At 35.4% G+C, this 21305-nt stretch overlaps 1 protein-coding gene across 1 annotated transcript in view; it reads left to right on the forward strand.

Moving 5' to 3' along the window:
• Positions 1–21305, forward strand: part of LOC111057280 (thrombospondin type-1 domain-containing protein 7A) — a 258676-nt gene that overhangs the window by 177550 nt on the left and 59821 nt on the right. The window contains 3 exon segments of the mRNA XM_039429587.1: positions 15713–15898; positions 18559–18732; positions 20335–20465. Of these exon segments, the coding sequence (XP_039285521.1) occupies positions 15775–15898; positions 18559–18732; positions 20335–20465 (429 nt within the window). The 5' untranslated portion in view covers positions 15713–15774.

Raw genomic sequence — 21305 nt, forward strand, 5'->3', positions numbered from 1 at the left:
CGGCAAGGAAAGTTGTGTGAGTGCGCCACACCAGGTTTTTTCCCGTGTTATCGGATGGGCACGTTAAACTGTCGGTCCCGACTGAAGTATGACAGTCGTAAGGCCCATTGACGGCTTAAATTATATATTCAGGCGGTGGGACCTTCCCGCAAGGGACTCCCCACCAACAAAAGCCATACGAATTTACTTTTTTACCAGGTTTTTTATTCCACCAGTGCTGATCTCAATATTCAAACACAAGGAATATATGAAAAAATAGAACGTGACTAACAATGTTTCAGTTGAGAAAAACATGATCGTTATTGTTACTCGCATAACTGTGTTGCTCATCGCTGATCACCGAGTTTTTCACTGACATCTGCTGGGAAAAATGCGGCTTGGATCAAAGCATTTGCGATATTTTGACAGTTGAACCTGTTCAAAAATGCATTTTCCACCCTTTGGCAACATAAGTGGAAAGGCTTAGTTGGTAGCGGGCGAATCTCATCGCTTGTCGACAAAAATGAACGTTTTGTGCGCATCGTTGTTGACCTGTTCACAAAGCGTGAAACACGGTTCGATACACAATTACGATCAGCCAAACTGAGAGCTACACGAAATTCGTAGTCGAAACAATCTGCCAATTATTCCGGTCTGTTCACTTGATCGATTTCTTATTCTAGAGACAGAACAAATTGGTCAGATTTTTCTAGTGGACAGCCAGATATTTTCAGCGCAGCACCGTTTTTTATGAATAACTTATCATTGGCTAGTGTACTACTGTAGGCTACATATCTATTTTTAGACGGTATAAAACATTTTTTGTTGCTATATTCTCTTATTTATTTATTCACAACAATTGACATTATACTCTTGACATTGAATCTTCCAACAAATAATGCGTATATTAAGACAACCTTCCGGTAGTCGCGCCCTACTCAATCACACGAGCAGTCGCGTGTTGTATTTTGTACAACATCCAATTTTCCAAGTGTTATGTACTTTAGAAATAGAAAGAAAAATAAAAATCTCAGTACACTTTATGAATTATTTGATCACAACATGTTTCGGACATTGATGCCATTTTCAAGAAGCCCTATACAGAAAAGAGGCTATGTACTCTGTTTACTGCCAAAACATATTAATTAATTGTATAATTACTTTTTCATCATCTTGGATTATATTACGCCTATAAACATTTGGATGATTGTCATTTCATATCCCAATAAGGTACATTAAGCAAAGCCATCAATTCTGCGTTATTGGTACGTTCACAGTCCCCGTATACAGTCTTTCACTATTTTAAAGCACAGTGCGACGTATGCACTGTCGCGACTAAATGGCACCTAAAGACTGAACCATTGCTCGGTTGATACTGCAACTCAGTGGAGTGATGGGGAGAAAGTTTTGGAATGCATAGGTGACTCATTTACTGACACCACTCCATTCAATAGTTTTGTGCAGCAAAAAACTGACACTGTTGTACTTTTTACAATAGCGCGACTGCCGGAAGGTTTGGACAAATGTATTTTGTTCTTCAATAAATAATAAGAATGAAATTTCTTTGATACTACTATTAATTTATTCATCTACTACTTATCTATTTGATATCTAATCCACTTTATAATTTCGTGAATGGTCGAAGCTAGACGTTACACTGATCTTTTGGGTGAAAAGATGTTACACATCCAGTGTGACGAATGAAGATGGATTTAAATTTATAGATAGAATGTCCATCTATCCTATAATATTGAGCGAGCAATTTCTGTATTTTTATATCTGGTTATTTATGTTCAACGGATCTCGAAAACGGCTCTAACGATTTTCACGAAATTTGGAACATAGCAGGTTTATGATATGAAAATTCGATTGCACTAGGTCTCATCCTTGGGAAAACTCGCTGAACGACATTGAAAGGATAATTCATCCTTGGCTGAAACAGCTGAGACTTTCGTCGTCTGTGGATAGTAAAAAAGTGAGTGATTGAGTGAGTACTATATATCGCATCCCCGAAATTCATAAGATGACTTATAGCCAGCTATAAAAAAGCACGATCATTTTAGAGAATTGTGTACTGTTTATCAATAAATAAAAATAACGAACGAAGGTCGGTGCCCCGATATTAGTGGATAATGAGAATACCCACTCTAATGATAGTATTATTATTTATGAGAATATAATTCCCATAAACTCTAATGTTCACTCGACCGTGCTGATTGAGAATATTACAATTTAGTGCCTACGAAAATTTTATTTTCACTGTTGAATGTAACTGCTGTGTGCGAATCCAGCTTTATGCTACCAAAAATTGAAAAAATGAATATATTATGTTATTATAGTTTATCAGGGAGCAATATCCATCTCTGATCTTGACATTATATGTATATATGTAATATCCTAGCGAACACTTCCTCTATGTATTTATTTATGTATAAAACACACTACACTTATGGGCTACTTTTGTACAAATTAATAAAAACAATATGAAAACTTGTAGTACCCTTTATTATTAGAAACTTTAAAATATAACAACGACTAGTTCATTGCCTCCAATTGAATCTTCAATCTACCCGTTCATAATATTCTAGTTCATTGAACTGATCGTTGTAATATTTCAAAGTTTTTAATAATAAAGGGTACTACAAGTTTTTTTTTAACTTCAACAAAGTTATTATATAGTGTTTCGTCATGGAAAGCAACTTCAATTTCAAGTACTACAAGTCTTCATATTGTTCTTATTAATTTATACAGAATTAGCCCATAAGTGAAGTGTTTTTTTTTATGAAAACTCTACCTCTTTAGTTGGGTCCACGTTATAATGGCAGTGTTGCTTAGCAATGGTATTGCTATCCTAGTCTATCATTCAACGAAGCTGCGATAGCACTATCTCTTCCTCGCTTTGTTCTGTTGCCAGATAGTTTTATAACAATGTAGAATTAATTAATAATTAACAAGATATTTCATCTTGATTATAAAAATTCAATATGAAATTATTGAAAAATATAATTTCTGGCTCAATAAAATATAATTGATTATTTAAAACGAGAATGAACAGTACATCAATAAACCTGTATCAGTTACCGTCTATAGAAGGCATTGGCAAGACAGAGGATCGGCAACGTCTTTTCCCTATCTTTCTTCACTGCCATTATAACGTGGACCTCACTATAGAAGTGGTAACAACCTGATCAGACATTTCTGTCAATAGATCTTACAAAATTCAAGTTTTGCTCCATATGATTGAAATAACTAAAAATGTATCATGTTCTCAAATGGGGAAAAAGTTGTCGTAGCTCAAGTTTTCCATGGATATTATAATATCCTGCTCATTCTACTCGCCTGGTAACGGCGGTTCTCTTTGCTGGTCCATTACGGTTCGGTCCGGTAAACATGGACGTCCAAAGTACTTGGGGCAGCTTAGGCATTCAGATTTTGGCAGATATCTTCCATTGTGGCTCCCCGCTACAGAGTAGGCCTACACACTCGAGCAGAATGGCAACTGTTTCCATTCCCGAAATTCTCCAAATGAGAGCTGGCTTAGAGCTTGAGCTAAGTTTAATTGAAACATATTTCGACCTACTGAGTTGAATGAAGATCAAATGACGTTCACCGTTGTTGAGTACAACTTCCTTTTGTTGAAAAGCTTCTACCAAGTTGAGCTCGCTGTTTAATTCGTTTACTGCAGCTTTGGACTGGACTCACTACTCTGTCCAGTTACTCATCTGTCTCACTACTCCATCTACGTTTGAAAACTTTCGTCATTTTACGTTCCAATTCACTCGATTGAGTTCTCATTCACTCAAATGGCTGGGTCACGTGGTAAGAATGAGTGATGAAAGAGTACCACAAAAGCTGCTTGATGAAAGGATGATGGGCACCCGAAAAAGAGGAAGGCCAAGAAGAAGATGGATCAGCGATGTGGTGGAAGATCTCCGTGTGCTAGGTGTGGCGAACTGGCGGCAGGGAGCACAAGAGCGGGATGTATGGAGGCGTCATGTAGAGGAGGCCAAGGTCCACCCAGGACTGTAGAGCCAGATAAAGTAAAAGTAAAGTAAGTAGTGTTCTCATTCACATCCACATTAGGAATAGGATAGTTGAAATCATGGAAGGGGGTGATGAAAGTTCATTTTTATTGAATTTCAATCATCAATGATGTATAACAATCTTCTAGCGAATAATCAAAATATAGGGTCATTCAGTTGAACGGTATAATCTCAATGATGAGATAACTATTATTTAACGAAAATCCTAAATAAATGCTGCAAATCACCCCGAAGACTTCTGCTACTGCAGACATTGACAACTGGGCTAACAGCTAGATGGAAATTCGATGAGAACTACTATCCAAAATTTCCAAAAAAAAAATGTTTGGATAGCAGTTCTCATCGAATTTCCATCTAGCTGTTAGCCCTGTTGTCAATGTCTGCAGTAGCAGAAGTCTTCGGGGTGATTTGCAGCATTTATTTAGGATTTTCGTTAAATAATAGTTATATATTAATTAGCATTTGAATAAATGCTGCGTGTTAAATGGTTAACAGCTAGTGATGGATAGAGTCATAGGTAGAAGCACAGTTGCCAATTTGACGATTATACTCAGTCGACTCAATGCTTTCAGAGAGGAAACTTCTCTATTTAATTCCATCTATCAATGATGAGACTAAACTGTACTCCATGCAAAATTACTTTTGCAGCGTAATATGCGGGGTAGAGAAATGGAGGGAGATCAGCCAATTACAGTGATGTATAGAGTCATAGGTAGAAGCACAGTTGCCAATTTGACGATTAGAGTCAGTCGACTCAATGCTTTCAGAGAGGAAACTTCTTAAATTTAGCATGAGCGCTTGAATACTCACTAGAAATTAGAGAACGCTGGCCGGTTCAGAACGGAGACATCGCCGCCGTTGTATCCCTACCGCTGTATGCTTTCTCTGCTGTGCATGTCCCTCCCAAGTTAAAAGTGATTTTGTACAGATTATAGTTCTCATGGACAATTGAGTTATTTTTAGTAAATTGAATAACTATCTAAAAAATAGATATTTTCAGAAAATTTTTGTTTTACTAGATCAACAATACCATGAGGAATCTATCCTCTAAATCTCATGGCTTTATCTCTTACCGAATCTATATAGTCTAATGTTTCCTTTTCCATCCTTACTCGTTGTAGCCATGTGAGTTTATGTGCTATCGAAAACTTTGAAAAATGATCAAATATCGAACGTATAATCGATTTAGTTTTTCTGCGTCCAGAAAGGCGGAATATGGCAAGAAAGACACTCAAATCATGAAAAGCCATTTGTAATCGATTTCCATTCAAGAAAAACATATGAAAAACTTCATTTTTCAAATTTCAATTCTTATTTCACCTACAAGCTCATTGGTTTTGCCATCACTCTCATAAAATGAATGTCTTTTGAAAGTGTTGTTGTATAGTTCCAAAGTTTCTCCCAATTTTAAATAATATTTGATTATGCGACTCTTCAAATATACTCTACAGTATTTGAAGAGTCTTATCCAATCGACAAAGCCAAATAGATGACTTTCCTTCCAGTATACTTGGATGAGACTCTACAAATATGGTAGAAATACATTTGGATAGCCTTATACAATCAACTGTTGGAAGAGACTGTTACAAAAAAACTGGGAAGAACTTGAACTAAACTTTTGAATTGAATGTGCTTTTAAAGGTAATGCCCACATGAGCACTAGGCTTGTACCTGAAATAAGAGGGAATTATTTTTCACCCTCCTGAGAGGGAAATAATAGAAAGTAACATTTTGATTAATAAATAATATTCTTGAGAAAATCTAGTCTTTCTCTATTAAATGAGACCGAAGTGCCTAGTATTAGAACACCGAGAAAATGCATTGGAAAATATTAGATATTTTTTTGAATATTTTTTCCGTCATAAGTAACATGTGGGTGGACACTTCATACCACTTAATCATAGAAATACGCTAAAAAAACTGTCAGGTCTCAAGGCTAGTTTTTGTGAGTATTATTAGGCACTTCGGTCTTAATTCCTAAATATCCACAAAAATTCCAGGTCTCGAGTACTATATTCTGTAGTAACTAGTATCAGGCACTTGGGTCTCAGAAGGTTAGGACAATTACTCTAATTGTCTCCCAATCCCACAGTATGGGTTCATCCATTCAATTTCAATTAATTCATCAATTTCTATAAAGATTCTCATCTCATTCTGCAGCAAATTGATTGGAATTCCTTCAATTGAGTCCTGAATTGGTTGCTCAAGGGCTGGGGTAGTTCTAAGTGGACCATTTAGGAAAACTCATGTTGTAAAACACTCAGTTGAACGGTATTATTCCAATGGATGACTAATTCTTATAGACAAAAAGGATTGTTTTGAAATCATAGAATAAAGTTGCAGGTTGTCAAATCGTTGGTACGTCAACCGTAAAATCAGGTGATTAGATCTGATATACAAATCATGATAATGATGTTTTCTTAGTGACTAGTATTGTAGTTATTCTATGGTTATTGTTTTTTGTTTAAAATAAGACAACCTGAATCACACCTACATACGGAAGCGACAAGTTATAACATTTTCTCCCATGGATTGGGAAAGAGCTTGTCTCCTAGCAGAATCTCTCTTGACAAGTCTATTGAGAGTCTCTCAATCCTTGTCTCACTTAGTGAGGAGCACCTAATAAAACTGGAGATGGAATTCAGCTGTGTGGATGAAGCGGAAATACATGGCGCGGTCCAATAAGACCGGAAACTGGCAGAGAAATATGTTTGAGACGACCTCTACTTGGAAGGGTATCAAAGGAAATCAGCATTTTGAACTTGTTAAAGAGTACGGAAGCGTTATGCGAGGGTGATAGGGTGTTAGGGGGGGGGGTTGTTCGAGGGAAAAATGTAATAAAATGGCGGGACGTTGAAGAAAAGAGGGAGCATCCCGTTTTCCGTGTTTGTATCTACCTGACCCAGAAAAGAACGAATTAGACTTGCAGTAAATTTGCACCGGATGGGAGTACTGCCAAGGCTTTAACCCTTCCACCCCCACCACCTCAACTTTGGAGCACTTTCCGCGCCCCAAATGACACCCAAGTACTTGCTACATCGAAAACCGTTCTCCATTTGGAATTCCGCTCGCCTCACTTCTACCCCAATTTAGTTCTCCTTTCATCTTCCTTGTTCTAAATCCTCTGCAATGCTGCGTTTCCCATCCCGATCTAGCAGTGTATTCAATACTTCCCAACCCCAACATAGATTTTATGGTGAACGATTGTAATGCACATGCACTCGTGAGATATGGACGTTATGTGCTCAGACACCGGTAATATACTTGTGTCGTTCTGGCTCCTATAGAGAGGTCCACGTTATAATGGTATTATAACAGTATTATAGTATACTAGCCGTCAGGCTCGCTTCGCTCGCCATATCCGTCTAGCCAGGGGGCTCCGCCCCGACTGGATCGTCCAAGAATGAGATCAGCAGGCTCGCTTCGCTCGCCTGCATTTTTCAATTGGGCATTTTTATCATATGTTAGGACAATCCAGTCGGGGGTCCAGACTAAACGGCTGGCTAAACGGATATGGCGAGCGAAGCGAGCCTAACTGCTAGTAACATAATATTCCCAGGATTGAAGTAGCAGTGCCCAATCAATTTTTCCGCGATAAATGCATTTAAATCTTCAACTTGGTGCCAACCTAACAAAGTCAACTCAACTTAATGCCAACCTTCAAAATTATTAATTTAGTTGCCAGTTAAAAACTGTTTCGAAGAGGTACTCTATCTAGATTATAGTTCTATAGTAACATATGATATGGAAATTTCAATTATAATTAAGAGATTGGGAGAAGAAGAATATACATGCTAAAAGACGAACTTTAAACCCTTAAAAACAACCCTTAGAGTTAAAATATTGCCAAAAGATTTCTTAATGCGCTTCTGAAGAGCCAACTGAACATACCTACCAAATTTGAACGTTTTTGGTCCGGTCGATTTTTAGTTATGCGAGTGAGTGAGTGAGTGAGTGAGTCAGTCAGTCAGTCAGTCAGTGAGTCAGTGAGTGAGTGCCATTTCGCTTATATATATATATGTATATATATATATATATTATATATATATATATATATATTATATATATATATATATTATATATATATATATATATATATATAGATAACAGTATAATATCGGGAACCGAGCTTCGCTCTGGAGTACAAAAACATAAAAAATGTATTACGAAAGAAGAAATTATAATAACATTCATACAGAAATGTTCTATCTAATCACAGTAAATTGAGATTAAATCCCAGAGAAATGCAAAAATTTCCCTCACAAAGGCCCAGTTGCACAAAAACCGGTTAAATATTAATCCTGATTAACTTCACGTGAACGAAATCAGAGAAGACCATTTCAAAAAGATGGATTTACTGGAATTAATCAGGATTGAAAAAAACTGGCTTTTTTGCAACCGGCACTGAGTACCTGATTGTATGATTACAAAGGTTCAACAGCTGAGTCATGATTTTGACACATGAACTCGCTCACTCACTTCCATCACCAACAGACGACGAAATAATTATTATCAGCTGTTTTTCCAAGGATGAATAATAATTATCCTTATAATGTTCTTTAGCGAGTTTTCCCAGGGATGGGACCTATGCTACTATGTTCTGAGTTTCGTGAGAATCGTTAGAGCCGTTTTCGAGATACGGTGAAATACAAACATATAAACATCTAAACATCCAAACATCTAAACATATGAACACTAGCCGTCAGGCTCGCTTCGCTCGCCATATCCGTCTAGCCAGGGGGCTCCGCCCCCTGGACCCCCGACTGGGTCGTCCAAGAATGAGATCAGCAGGCTCGCTTCGCTCGCCTGCATTTCATTTTTATCATATTATATTAGGACAATCCAGTCGGGGGTCCAGACTAAACGGCTGGCTAAACGGATATGGCGAGCGAAGCGAGCCAGACTGCTAGTAACATAATATCCCCAGGATTGAAGTAGCAGTGCCCAATCAATTTTTCCGCGATAAATGCATTTAAATCTTCAACTTGGTGCCAACCTAACAAAGTCAACTCAACTTAATGCCAACCTTCAAAATTATTAATTTAGTTGCCAGTTAAAAACTGTTTCGAAGAGGTACTCTATCTAGATTATAGTTCTATAGTAACATATGATATGGAAATTTCAATCATAATTAAGAGATTGGGAGAAGAAGAATATACATGCGAACTTTAAACCCTTTAAAACAACCCTTAGAGTTAAAATATTGCCAAAAGATTTCTTAATGCGCCTCTAAAGGGCCAACTGAACATACCTACCAAATTTGAACGTTTTTGGTCCGGTAGATTTTTAGTTATGCGAGTGAGTGAGTGAGTGAGTGAGTGAGTCAGTCAGTCAGTCAGTCAGTGAGTCAGTGAGAGAGTGCCATTTCGCTTTTATATATATACTAGCCGTCAGGCTCGCTTCGCTCGCCATATCCGTCTAGCTAGGGGGCTCCGCCCCCTGGACCCCCGACTGGATCGTCCAAAGATAAGATCAGCAGGCTCGCTTCGCTCGCCTGCATTTTTCGTTTAAGCATTTTTATCATATGTTAGGACGATCCAGTCTGGGATCCAGACTAAAGTCTGGCTAAACAGATATTGCGATCGAAGCGAGCCTGACGGCTAGTAATATAATATTCCCAGGAATAGCTCTGATTAAAGTAGCAGTGCCCAATAATTTTTTCCGCGATAAATGCATTTCAATCTTCAACTTGGTGCCAACCTAACAAAATTATTAATTTAGTTACCAGTTAACAACTGTTTCGAAGATTATAACAACTCTAGTTAACAACTCTATCTAGATTATAGTTCTATAGTAACATATGATATGGAAATTTCAATTATAATTAAGAGATTGGGAGAAGAAGAATATACATGCTAAAAGACGAACTTTAAACCCTTAAAACAACCCTTAGAGTTAAAATATTGCCAAAAGATTTCTTAGTGCGCCTCTAAAGGGCCAACTGAACATACCTACCAAATTTGAACGTTTTTGGTCCGGTAGATTTTTAGTTATGCGAGTGAGTGAGTGAGTGAGTGAGTCAGTCAGTCAGTCAGTCAGTGAGTCAGTGAGTGAGTGCCATTTCGCTTATATATATATATATTATATATATATATATATATATATATATATATATATATATATATATATATATATATATATATATATATATATATATATAGATAACAGTATAATATCGGGAACCGAGCTTCGCTCTGGAGTACAAAAACATAAAAAATGTATTACGAAAGAAGAAATTATAATAACATTCATACAGAAATGTTCTATCTAATCACAGTAAATTGAGATTAACTCCCAGAGGAATGCAAAAATTTCCCTCACAAAGGCCCAGTTGCACAAAAGCCGGTAAATTTTAATCCTGATTAACTTCACGTGAACCAAATCAGAGAAGATCATTTCAAAAAGATGGATCTACTGGAACTAATCAGGATTGAAAAAACCTGGCTTTTTTGCAACCGACACTAAGTACCTGATTGAATGATTACGAAAGTTCAACAACTGAGTCATAATTTTGACACAGTCCCACACACATGAACTCGCTCACTCACTTCCATCATCAACAGACGACGAAATAATTATTATCAGCTGTTTTCCCAAGGATAATAAATATCCTTTCAATGTCCTTCAGCGAGTTTTCCCAGGGATGAGACCTAGTGCAATCGAATCTTTATATTATAAACCTTTTATATTCTGAATTTCGTTAGAATCGTTAGAGCCGTTTTCGAGATACGGTGAAATACAAACATATAAACATCTAAACATCCAAACAACTAAACATATGAACATATAAACAGAAGTTGCTCGTTTAATAGTAGACTATAAGATAACAATATATAACAGTATAATCAAATAACAGTATTTGATTAACATTGGTGTTCCTATCGTTGTCTATTATTCGAAAAAACAGATAGCGCTATTCTTTTCTAGCTCCTCAACGTTGCCAAGTCCGTTTTTAACAATATATTAATTGATCAATGCAGGCAAACGGCAACGCTGTTCTCTTATCTTCATCCACTGCCATTATAACGTGGACCTCACTATAGCTTTTCATATTTACCTCTTTCAAGTTTTGTGTTATTGTATTGCAAGCTCTTCGACATATCTATGCCTACTGTGTCGATTCTACAATCAAAACAGGAAGAAATACAATACATAGAAAGACATAGAATATTGTGAACTCCATACTCATTTCTCTGTAACATATATATGCAAACAATTAACAAACCAAGAACAGAGCATTGAGGGAATGAATCTATTGAACCAGTAACTGATTCAGAAGTTATATTCTTATTAAAACCAGTACTACTTCAGCTCTGGCTGATTCATTTATGTTAAATTATGATACACTAGGAGATATCCCGTGCTCCACAAGGGTCCAATTAAAAACTAAGAGCTCACAAGCTATGAACCTTTAAAATCACTTTCAATTAGGATCTACAGTACTTTTGACTGATACGACTGATTATCAACAGTGAAATTAGTGTATTCACGTGAAACTCCACAGTGATTCAATCACACTAACTATTGCAACTACCTTTCAAATATATGAAATAATTAAAAATACAAATCCATCATTCATTCAGTATCTCAAGATAAACTTCTCAATAAACTTGGACAGACATGTTCCACATCCCTTGAATGTTTTTCACTCAATTTATGATATTACTAGCAAATTATTATCTTATTCTATTGCCAGAAGCTTCTTTTAAATATTTGAAAAGAAAATGAACGATGATCAGAATTTTCATTCAAAAATCAAAGGAAAAGCAATGATATGAACCTGGGAAATCATCAAGTAATAAATTGGGAAAGGATTCATTAGTGAAAATTGCACGAGAGAAAATCAAAATTCATCTGGAAAATCCATTCTGAACGTTTAATTGGATGAGTGAAGCCACCTACGATATTCGATACTTGTTTATTACAGTTCGATTATCAATGTGAATGTGGAATTCATTGAAATTGTAAGAGTGTTTCACTTTTTCCTATGATCAAATTCCCATCAATTTTGATGTTGCTTCCATTCATAATCAATTAGGACATTATTTGAAGTTTCTACCTACATACCAATGAAGAATTCGAGGAGAAACGATGAAATAAATCGGAGATATGATCAAATAATAATTGGAAGCACCCTGGATACATTCACCAGAAATTAATCTCACAGAAAAACCTTGACCAACAACTTCAAATTCCGTTCTGTTCGTACACTAACAGTTTATTGTTGTTTTCATATTTCAGGGATTCTGCATGCGTCAATTTATTAGTTTTTCTCCGAACCGTGCGAACGAATGCTGCTTCAGCTTCAAATTTCAGCTTTATCAACAGCTTCAACGCTGTCGATAACAGTGGATACCATACGAGTCTTGCACCAGTAAACAAATTAAGCTGATTGGGTTTTTTCAATAATTGGCGTTCCGTCGAGCGCTAAAACAATAGGATTGAGTCATAACTGGACGAGTGTTATCCGGTTTTCATGCACAGTTTTCCGATAGTACAGGATTAGCACTGCTTCTACAATCTACATGCTGCAATTATCAGGAGTGTGCGAATAATTACTGTTAGACGTGGATATCTGTTCATATTTGAATACTTTTTCATCTTGTATCTTTCATATTGTCAGACTGTATTCCAGAAGTCATTGAATTTTACTTTCTTAGGGAACGGAGTATCCGTTGAAACCTCTGAAAACAGTAATGAGAAGTAGTGATAGATATCTACGGATTTGAATACTTTTTCATCTTGTATCTTTCATATATTGTCAGACTGTATTCCAGAAGTCATTGAATTTTACTTTCGTAGGGAACGGAGTATCATTGAAACCTCTGAGAACAGTAATGGAAAGTAGTGAATTTGAAATGAGCCATTGATTGTTAGTACCTTTGCTCTTTCGCCCACGTTGGAACGTTCTCAAATCCACAAAGAAATTAACAACACAATCTAAATCGGTATACGCAATCGGTTTCAGTTCTATTAGTTTCAGCAAAGACAATACAAATATTATTATAGTAGGCGTATATTATATGACTTTCAAATACTATAAACTATGACATAGGCAGTCTGATTTTTATGATTGAAAGCTATTAGCTTCTACTGTGTTGAGGAAGGACCTAGCGTCCGAAAGCGCTTCACAAACGTGAGTAGAACAAAATAGCAGCTTTTAATCATAAAAATCGGACTGCTATGTGGTAATAATTTAAGTATTTGAAAGTGATCGTTAATAAGCAGTTCGTAATGGAAAAGAAAAATTGAAGAATATACGATAAATCTTTGGTTTTAATAAACGCTTAATGGATCCGTGAATTCATTGTCAAAATCATTGTAGTATGATGTGTCACACGTGTTTATTGCTTTTGATCGTGCATACTTTATTGCATACTTCCTGCTCAGCTTGCCATATAGAAGGTCGTTCCTTTGACCCACATTCTACTTTCCCGTAGAAAGTTGCTTATAATAAAAAATGATATATTTTTGTACTTTCTTGGTTCTGAAATAACAAAGTAAGTAGCTCGAAGAATTGCATTTTAATGAAAGCAATCATACATTGATTAAACTATTTCAATAGTTGAACCAACTTTGAAGAAAGTCATCCCTAGTATAGACACAGTTGCACAAAAGCCTGTAGAGTTTTATCTGTAATTAAATACCACGAGAATCAATCAGAGACAACTGTTCTAAAAATAAGACCTTTCTGATTGGTTCTTGTGGCATTTTATCAAGGATAAAATTCAACAGTCTTTTGTGTAACTGTGTCTAGGGATCACTTTCTTCAAAGTTGGTTCAACTATTGAAACAGATCAATCAGACTATAGAATTATTCATAATCAATCAGCTGACAAGTGGATTATTCATTGCTTGAATTACACAGATGTCTGGCCATGTCTATTTGTATAAGGTAGGGTTTCAAAATTTTTTATGATGCGTGCCGATCAGTATCAATTTTCTCACATTTGAAAAACAAACTTAATAGGTGATTGAGAATAAAATAAAAAATGATTAAATGAACTAAATAATGCTGAAGAAATTATAATATTCCTGATTGAAAAAAATAGTTTTAGAAGAGTTGAGAAATATTTTTATTAGATGGAAAGATTATCACGGAACTGGATAAATTATCATATGGGATAAAAATTCAAACATGAACTGAGTTTATCAACATAAGTGAGTTTTTGATCTTGGAGAAAACAAATAACAGTTTTTAAGAGTAAATTTTGATTCAGATACTTGTGGATGAGAAAACTGCATGAGGTCTACTGGTCACAGAACTACTAGTAGCTTTTGATCATAAAAATCGGACTGCTATATGGTAATTTAAGTATTTGAAAGTGATCGTTAATAAGCAGTTCGTAATGGAAAGAAAAATAGAAGAATATACGATATATCTTTGGTTCTAATAAACGCTTAATGGACCCGTGGATTCATTGACGAAATCATTGTAGCATGATGTGTCACACGTGTTTATTACTTTATGTTTTCTTCCTGCTCAGCTTGCCATATAGAAGGTCGTTCCTTTGACCCACATTCTACTTGGAAAGTTGCTTATAATAAAAAATGATATATTTTTTGTACTTTCCTGGTTCTGAAATGTCATGTAAGAAGAATGTAAGAAGCTCGAAGAATTGCATTTTAATGAAAGCAACCATACATTGATTAAACTATTTCAATAGTTGGACCAACTTTGAAGAAAGTCATCCCTAGTATAGACACAGTTGCACAAAAGCCTGTAGAGTTTTATCTGTGATTGAATATCACGAGAACCAATCAGAGACAACTGTTCTGAAAATAAGACCTCTCTGATTGGTTCTTGTGGCATTTTATCAAGGATAAAATTCAACAGTCTTTTGTGTAACTGTGTCTAGGGATCACTTTCTTCAGAGTTGGTTCAACTATTGAAACAGTTCAATCAATGTATGGTTGCTTTCATTAGAATGTAATTGAAGCTTCGACCAATCAGAGAGATCTCTTTCCAGAACAGCTGTCTCTGATTGGTTTTCGTGGCATTTAATCATGATTGAAATTCAACCGCTTTTAAATGTAAGACTTTTGCTCAACCGGCCTCAGTCTATAAACGATTTAGCAACGTTGTGGAGCTAAGAAAGGATATAGAGATATCTGCTGTGTCTAAAAAGAGGCTAGGATTGCAAACCAATATTAATCAGACTCTAACTTTATAACGTGGATCTTACCACATATTTTTGTTTATTTAGGCCCGTATGCAGATACTCGGTTTAAACGGAGAAATGTCAGCTGTTCGTTAAAACCCCATATGAAACACATTATGATATATGCAACCATATCTACAAGTAAACGTGGTTTAGCATAAACGTAGTGTTAGCATATGATCTTACTATACTTGAGATCAATCACCATAGGCTACAAATCATACCATATCTGAATTTCAAGACTTCTGTGAATCGAGTTTATCCTTTTTTCTTGGTAAGACGTAAATGATGTTTCATACTTTCTATTTATGGAATTAAATAGAGAATGCATTTATTCAAATGCTAATTAATATATAATTATCATTATATAACGAAAATCCCAAATAAATGCTGCAAATCTCCCCGAAGACCTCTGCTACTGCAGACATTGACAACAGGGTTAACAGCTAGATGGAAATTCGATGAGAACTACTATCCAAAAATTATCTTTATGATAATTATCCTTATTATATTCATCTTTTTTTGCAGGTGCAAGTGGCTGGAGACTGAGATGAGCCTGATACTAGGGTAGTGGTCGCAGTAAGACCAAAATGGCGGCCGAAAAGTGTTTGACAATTTCGTTGTTTCTGGCGTCGCTGGCTCTGCCTGGTGAGAGTCGCACCTCATCTGCCGACTTCTTCCGGGGGGCCTCCAGCCAGTATCTGTGGAAAGCAGGTAAACAATGAAGTCTATCTTTTGTCACAAGAACAGCCTTCCAGGAAATCCAAAAAAGATCTTTGTATTTGATATTTTATATACGTTAACATGTTAAATTTTTCTCTTTCTTCTACAATATGGTGATAAGAAATTGAAATTGAAATTGAAATTTATTCTTCCAAAAAAATTACATTACAATATATAACTGAAAATAGTGGAAAAATATTGCTCTAAACAACCCCTGAGTTACTACAGTGTGGGATCGTTCATGTTCCATATTATGCATCTTTATTCTCTTGATTAGTATGGTTACAGTTTGAAACAAATATAAGAATTAAACAAAAATAAAACAGCAGAGCTCTGCATGAATAGAAACGTAAATATAAACTATAAATATAATGCCTCCAATATGAATAGTAAATATGATCAGATCCAGTACTAGAAACTATCAAGTTAAAATTTGAACATAATGAGAGAGAATGCTAAATAAAACTGTATTAGATAAAGCTACGAATTATAAGAAATAAATTTAGCTGAATTAAACTCTTGAAGCTTGAATAATGCAATCTGGTAATTTGAGCGTGTTGAAATGCCATACATAATAAAATTAATAAATTAAGGGTTGCAGTATCATTCTCTAAGTGCGGTTGTACGTACAAAAGCACGTTAAATTTCAACCGTGATTAATTCCACGAGAACCAATCAGAGAAGCCGTCTTTTCAAAAACACCTTCTCTGATTGGTTCTCGTAAAGTTAATCACGGTTAAAATTTAACCGGCTTTTGTGAAACCGAGTCTTAATATCATACTCAATATCACGAAGTTTTTCGTGTAAAATGGAACATCAACGACCAATTCCTAAGGATGACACTAAGCATACAGCTATAGTATGTAGCATATAGTATGTAGCTTATATAGCTATATCCGTGCTGTATTCACGGCTGTAGTCTATTGCTGTCTATAGCCGTTAATACGGCTGTGGCTGCGCGAATAGAGTCGTCACTTATCTTCTGAATCCACTTATGCTCTGTTTGCATAACAGAGCATAACATCTCTGATGCATTGCATCAACGCATGCTTTCTTAGACGACAATAACCCAAAGTCAAACTATAGCTCTTACAGCTCGTGATAAATTATGCAATCGTAATGCTATCCTTTCACAAAATTTCTTGTATGATATTGTAAGTTGATAAACTTAATCAATTATAGTGAGGTCCACGTTAGGATAGCAGTGTTTGATTACCAATGGTATTGCTATCCTTGTCTATCATTCAACAAAGCAGATAACGCTATCTCTTTCTCGCTTTGCTCTGTTGCCAGATCGTATTTTAACAATGTAGAATCATCAATCAACAAAATATTTCATCTAAATTGAGGGGGTCAGAATACAAGGGGTCCAAGTGACATTTTTCATTTTTTTGAGTTAGCTACAGTAATCGATAGGTAGCTGAAAGTGGTAAAAATCTAGTATACAAGAGGTATAAGCGTAAGTCTAATCAGTTCCGACATCTGGTGTAAAATTTTCAAACTACATTTTCAAACAGCTGTTTATTTGATTAAACAATGGGTCCAAGTGACTTGGATCCCTTGTTTACAGTTCAACTGTTGCTCGTATCCATTAAATTAAATTTAACCTTGATTAAGCCATGTCACCAAGCAAAAGATACCTCAAGAACCAATTAGCGAATTAGATAATATTGCAATGAGGTCATTAATCATTGTTCAATTGCTGGTAAATTTGATAGATTTATGTGTAGCTGGACAATAGAGTTTTGTTTGGTAAACAAGGGGTACAAGTGATACTTCTTATCACTATTTTGCTGATAATTGAGAAAGGAGAGCAATTTGAGACATGAAACCGTACGTTTGATTTGGTAAAAGTATACTGAATAGTTATAGGAATAGGTGAATATCATTTTTATATTTATTTCATGAATGAAGAATTAATTTAATGTAAACTGATGCTCAATTTTCTCGAAACTAACAATATGTCACTTGGACCCCTTTTATTCTAACCCCTTCAATTATAAAAAAATTATTAGGAAATATTGAAAATATAATTTCCTGCTTAATAAAAAAATAATTTATTCTTTTAAACTAGAATGAACAGTTATTATTGCATCAATAAACCTGTATCAGCTACCGTATATAGAAGGCATTGACAAGAAAGAGGGCCGGCAACGTTGATCTTCTATCTTTCTCCACTGTCATTATAACGTGGACCTTACTATAGTACTTGAACCAAAATTCTCTCAGATGACAATAATCCAAACTCATACTGCAGCAGATCTTTCAGTGCATTCATAGTACTGTATCGAAGTTCTTGCAGATAATAATTATTGTGATTGTCGATTAAATTAATAAATGAAATAATGTCGGATCAACACGTTCAACAGTGTATTTTGATCTCTCAATTGAAAGGTCAAGTACAGTATGTATTTTTTTTCATTCGGTTTTCTCGTTTTGATCACTTCAGTACCAAATAAGGTTAAAATGCTGATTGCACCAATTTTCAAACTAAGCTCATAATGTAGATCACAGATATGAATCACACAGACTCACATAGAATCACACACCGTATATATTCTGAATCTGTGCTATAGATGCAACAATATAATCCATAAAGCTGATTGTTTGCTTGTTTGTTTGATAGTTTGTCTGATTGTTTGCTTTTGCAGGCGAATGGGGTTCATGCTACGCAGAGGTAGGATGTGGAGACGGCAGAAGAAATCGTCCAGTTTACTGCTACGACACAGTAAACAAACGAACAATAAAAGACTTTCAGATTTTATGCGATCAGGAGAAGCCAATCCAGACAAAAAGCTGTTTTGTTGCTTGCAGACATCATAAAGGTAACTCAATTTGGAGTCGACTCTTTTTCGCTGCTAAGATAGTTCTTTTCGTTTCCAGAAGTATTCCGGAAGTTTTCATGTTTTCGTATTCCAGTTTTATAACTCTCAAGTTCCTTATAGCTTGGACTGTTCAACATAACTAGCATCGTCAGCAAAAAAATAGTTTTTAACATTACAATGTTTACTTGAGAAGATACTAAGAAGTCTCAATTCTCCTGGGAAGCCGCTCTTTTACAATACACAATCTGTTAGAAAGATAAAAATTAAGCAGCATAAATTCAAAATAACATAACTAAAAATGAGAATAAAAACAGGAAAGAATAATGTAGACTCATTTGTATTGCTGAATGATGTAGATTAGACCTTCAAACGTGGAAAAACATGAGAGGTCGTCAGGATACATAACATGAAATAGAATCATTATTAATATTTATACAGTTACTAAAAATACCATGACAATTTACTAGGGTTATACTCGTATTAAAAATTAATGTATTACCGAAACTCTTGGCAATCTCCTCTAAGAGTCAATTCCACTTATTTGAATTATCTTGACATATCCACTTATTTGAAATATCCAAGAAATTCACAATGTAATGTAGGACATTTTACTATTGATTCATAGTTCAATAGTAGTATTGATCCTTCGCTGGATATTCAAGTAATCTATACTATAATAAAGGAAAGAATTGGCTTAGCCTATACACGTACGGGATGGGAAATTCACGAATGTCGCATCATCACGTCTGAACTACTGGACTGATTAACTTAAAATTTTGCTTATTGATTCTTAATTTAACGACGATGGTTATACGCCTAATCTAAATTCTTCAAGATTCCAGTTGGTCAAGCTTTCTGTTTGTCAAGTTTTCGGCTTACCTGCTAGTATTAAAAAATTGATTAAAGTTAAAATAGCTTAAAAAAATATCTTGATTACATCGATCATGATTTTCCACTATAATTCTATAATAAGCCAAATACATGCCAATTTAAGATAAAACATTACAGTCATTTATGTAGGTCAATATAGCTCTGCCGGCTCAACTTTCTATCTACATGCTGTACTTGAACCCGGCGAAGAATTTCGTTTATTGCATACTCCTCTCTTAAGAATTCCAATAACTTGCAAGGGTTAGTGGCGGAATGTGGCGTCTCATGTTCAACCCAGTCACAGACAGACAGTTCAATTGAATGTCTTTTCTCACTTGAAGTGCTGTTTCTAGTCGACAGAAAACGTCTTGGTTTTGTCATGGTAAAAAATAACTGCAATTTGTATCAGCCGCCAAACCACTACCAACCTATCAGGCCTAATTACTTTGTAACATAGTTCATTCTAATCTTTTTAATTAATTTTGCATAATTAAATAAACAAATAAACTCAATAATGCTGGAGAAATTATAATATTTTTGATTCTAAAAAATTATTTTCATCAGAAAGAAATATTAATTAAATCTGGATGAATTATATCATATGGAATACAAATTCAAACGTGAACTGAGTTTGTTAACATTAAAGCAGTTGACATCAGGTACTTGTGGATGAGAATACTGCGTGAGGTCTACTGTTCACAGAACTATTAGTAATATTTTTTTTTATTTCAGATCACTTGGAATGGAGGGTAGACGATTGGGGTCCTTGTCAACAGAGAGAGAGCAACAGTGTAGGTCGGCAAGACTATGGCATCATGTTCAGGAACGTCAGCTGCATATTAGCAGCTCATGAAGCAAATCAGGTAATATTTTTTGCTATTTAGATATCAAATTCGAATCAAAATCATTCAATGCCTCAGAAAATAATACAAGAACAATATACATAAAAAATTCACTTGATAACCATGAAGTGCAGAAAATATAATGTTTAGTTTCTTTAAATGAATCGGTGTTGTCAGAAAAACCTTGTTTTTGTTATTTGAACGTGAGCAGCACAAATAACGTACAGCTATGAATCTTTTGCCCAATTCACAGGGTTACGTCCGATGAGCGATTTTGGGGGTTAGCAGTCCACTGAGCGATCCATTGTTCAGAATAACAATAAGGATAGGCAGACGCTATGAATGGGAGAACTTTGGTGTCATTAATCATCAGGGATAGTGACGGAGAAAGGCTACAAGCGATAAAGTATCTCACAGATATCAACAAGATTTAAGATCAACTTCACATCTGAAGCAATCTACATCTACAAGCAATCACAAATTTCAAGTTTTGTGCCAATCTACAATCGTTATAGTTAGTTTATAAAAATGAAATGGCTCCTATATTTTATTCACATAACAGATTCCATCAACAGAGTTCAAAATCTACATTTAAACTTAGGCACTTAAATCATAGAGAAACAATAGCGTAAGTAGATATCCCATGGTATAGGGAATTTATGTCGCAACTTTTACTGTTATCTCAAGCCGATTACTGTCGATTATTGTCAATTGTTACTGTTTTGTTGGGGTGATAGTGTATGAACGGCACAATTTGAGAGACTACCAGCGTCACACAGCTGCATAGGAAAGAACTACGTGAACTATCGGCTTGGGATAACAGTAAAAGTTGCGACATAAACGCCCTATACCATGGGATAT

The sequence above is a fragment of the Nilaparvata lugens genome, chromosome 5 (assembly GCF_014356525.2).
Source record: "Nilaparvata lugens isolate BPH chromosome 5, ASM1435652v1, whole genome shotgun sequence".
Lineage (NCBI taxonomy): Eukaryota > Metazoa > Arthropoda > Insecta > Hemiptera > Delphacidae > Nilaparvata > Nilaparvata lugens.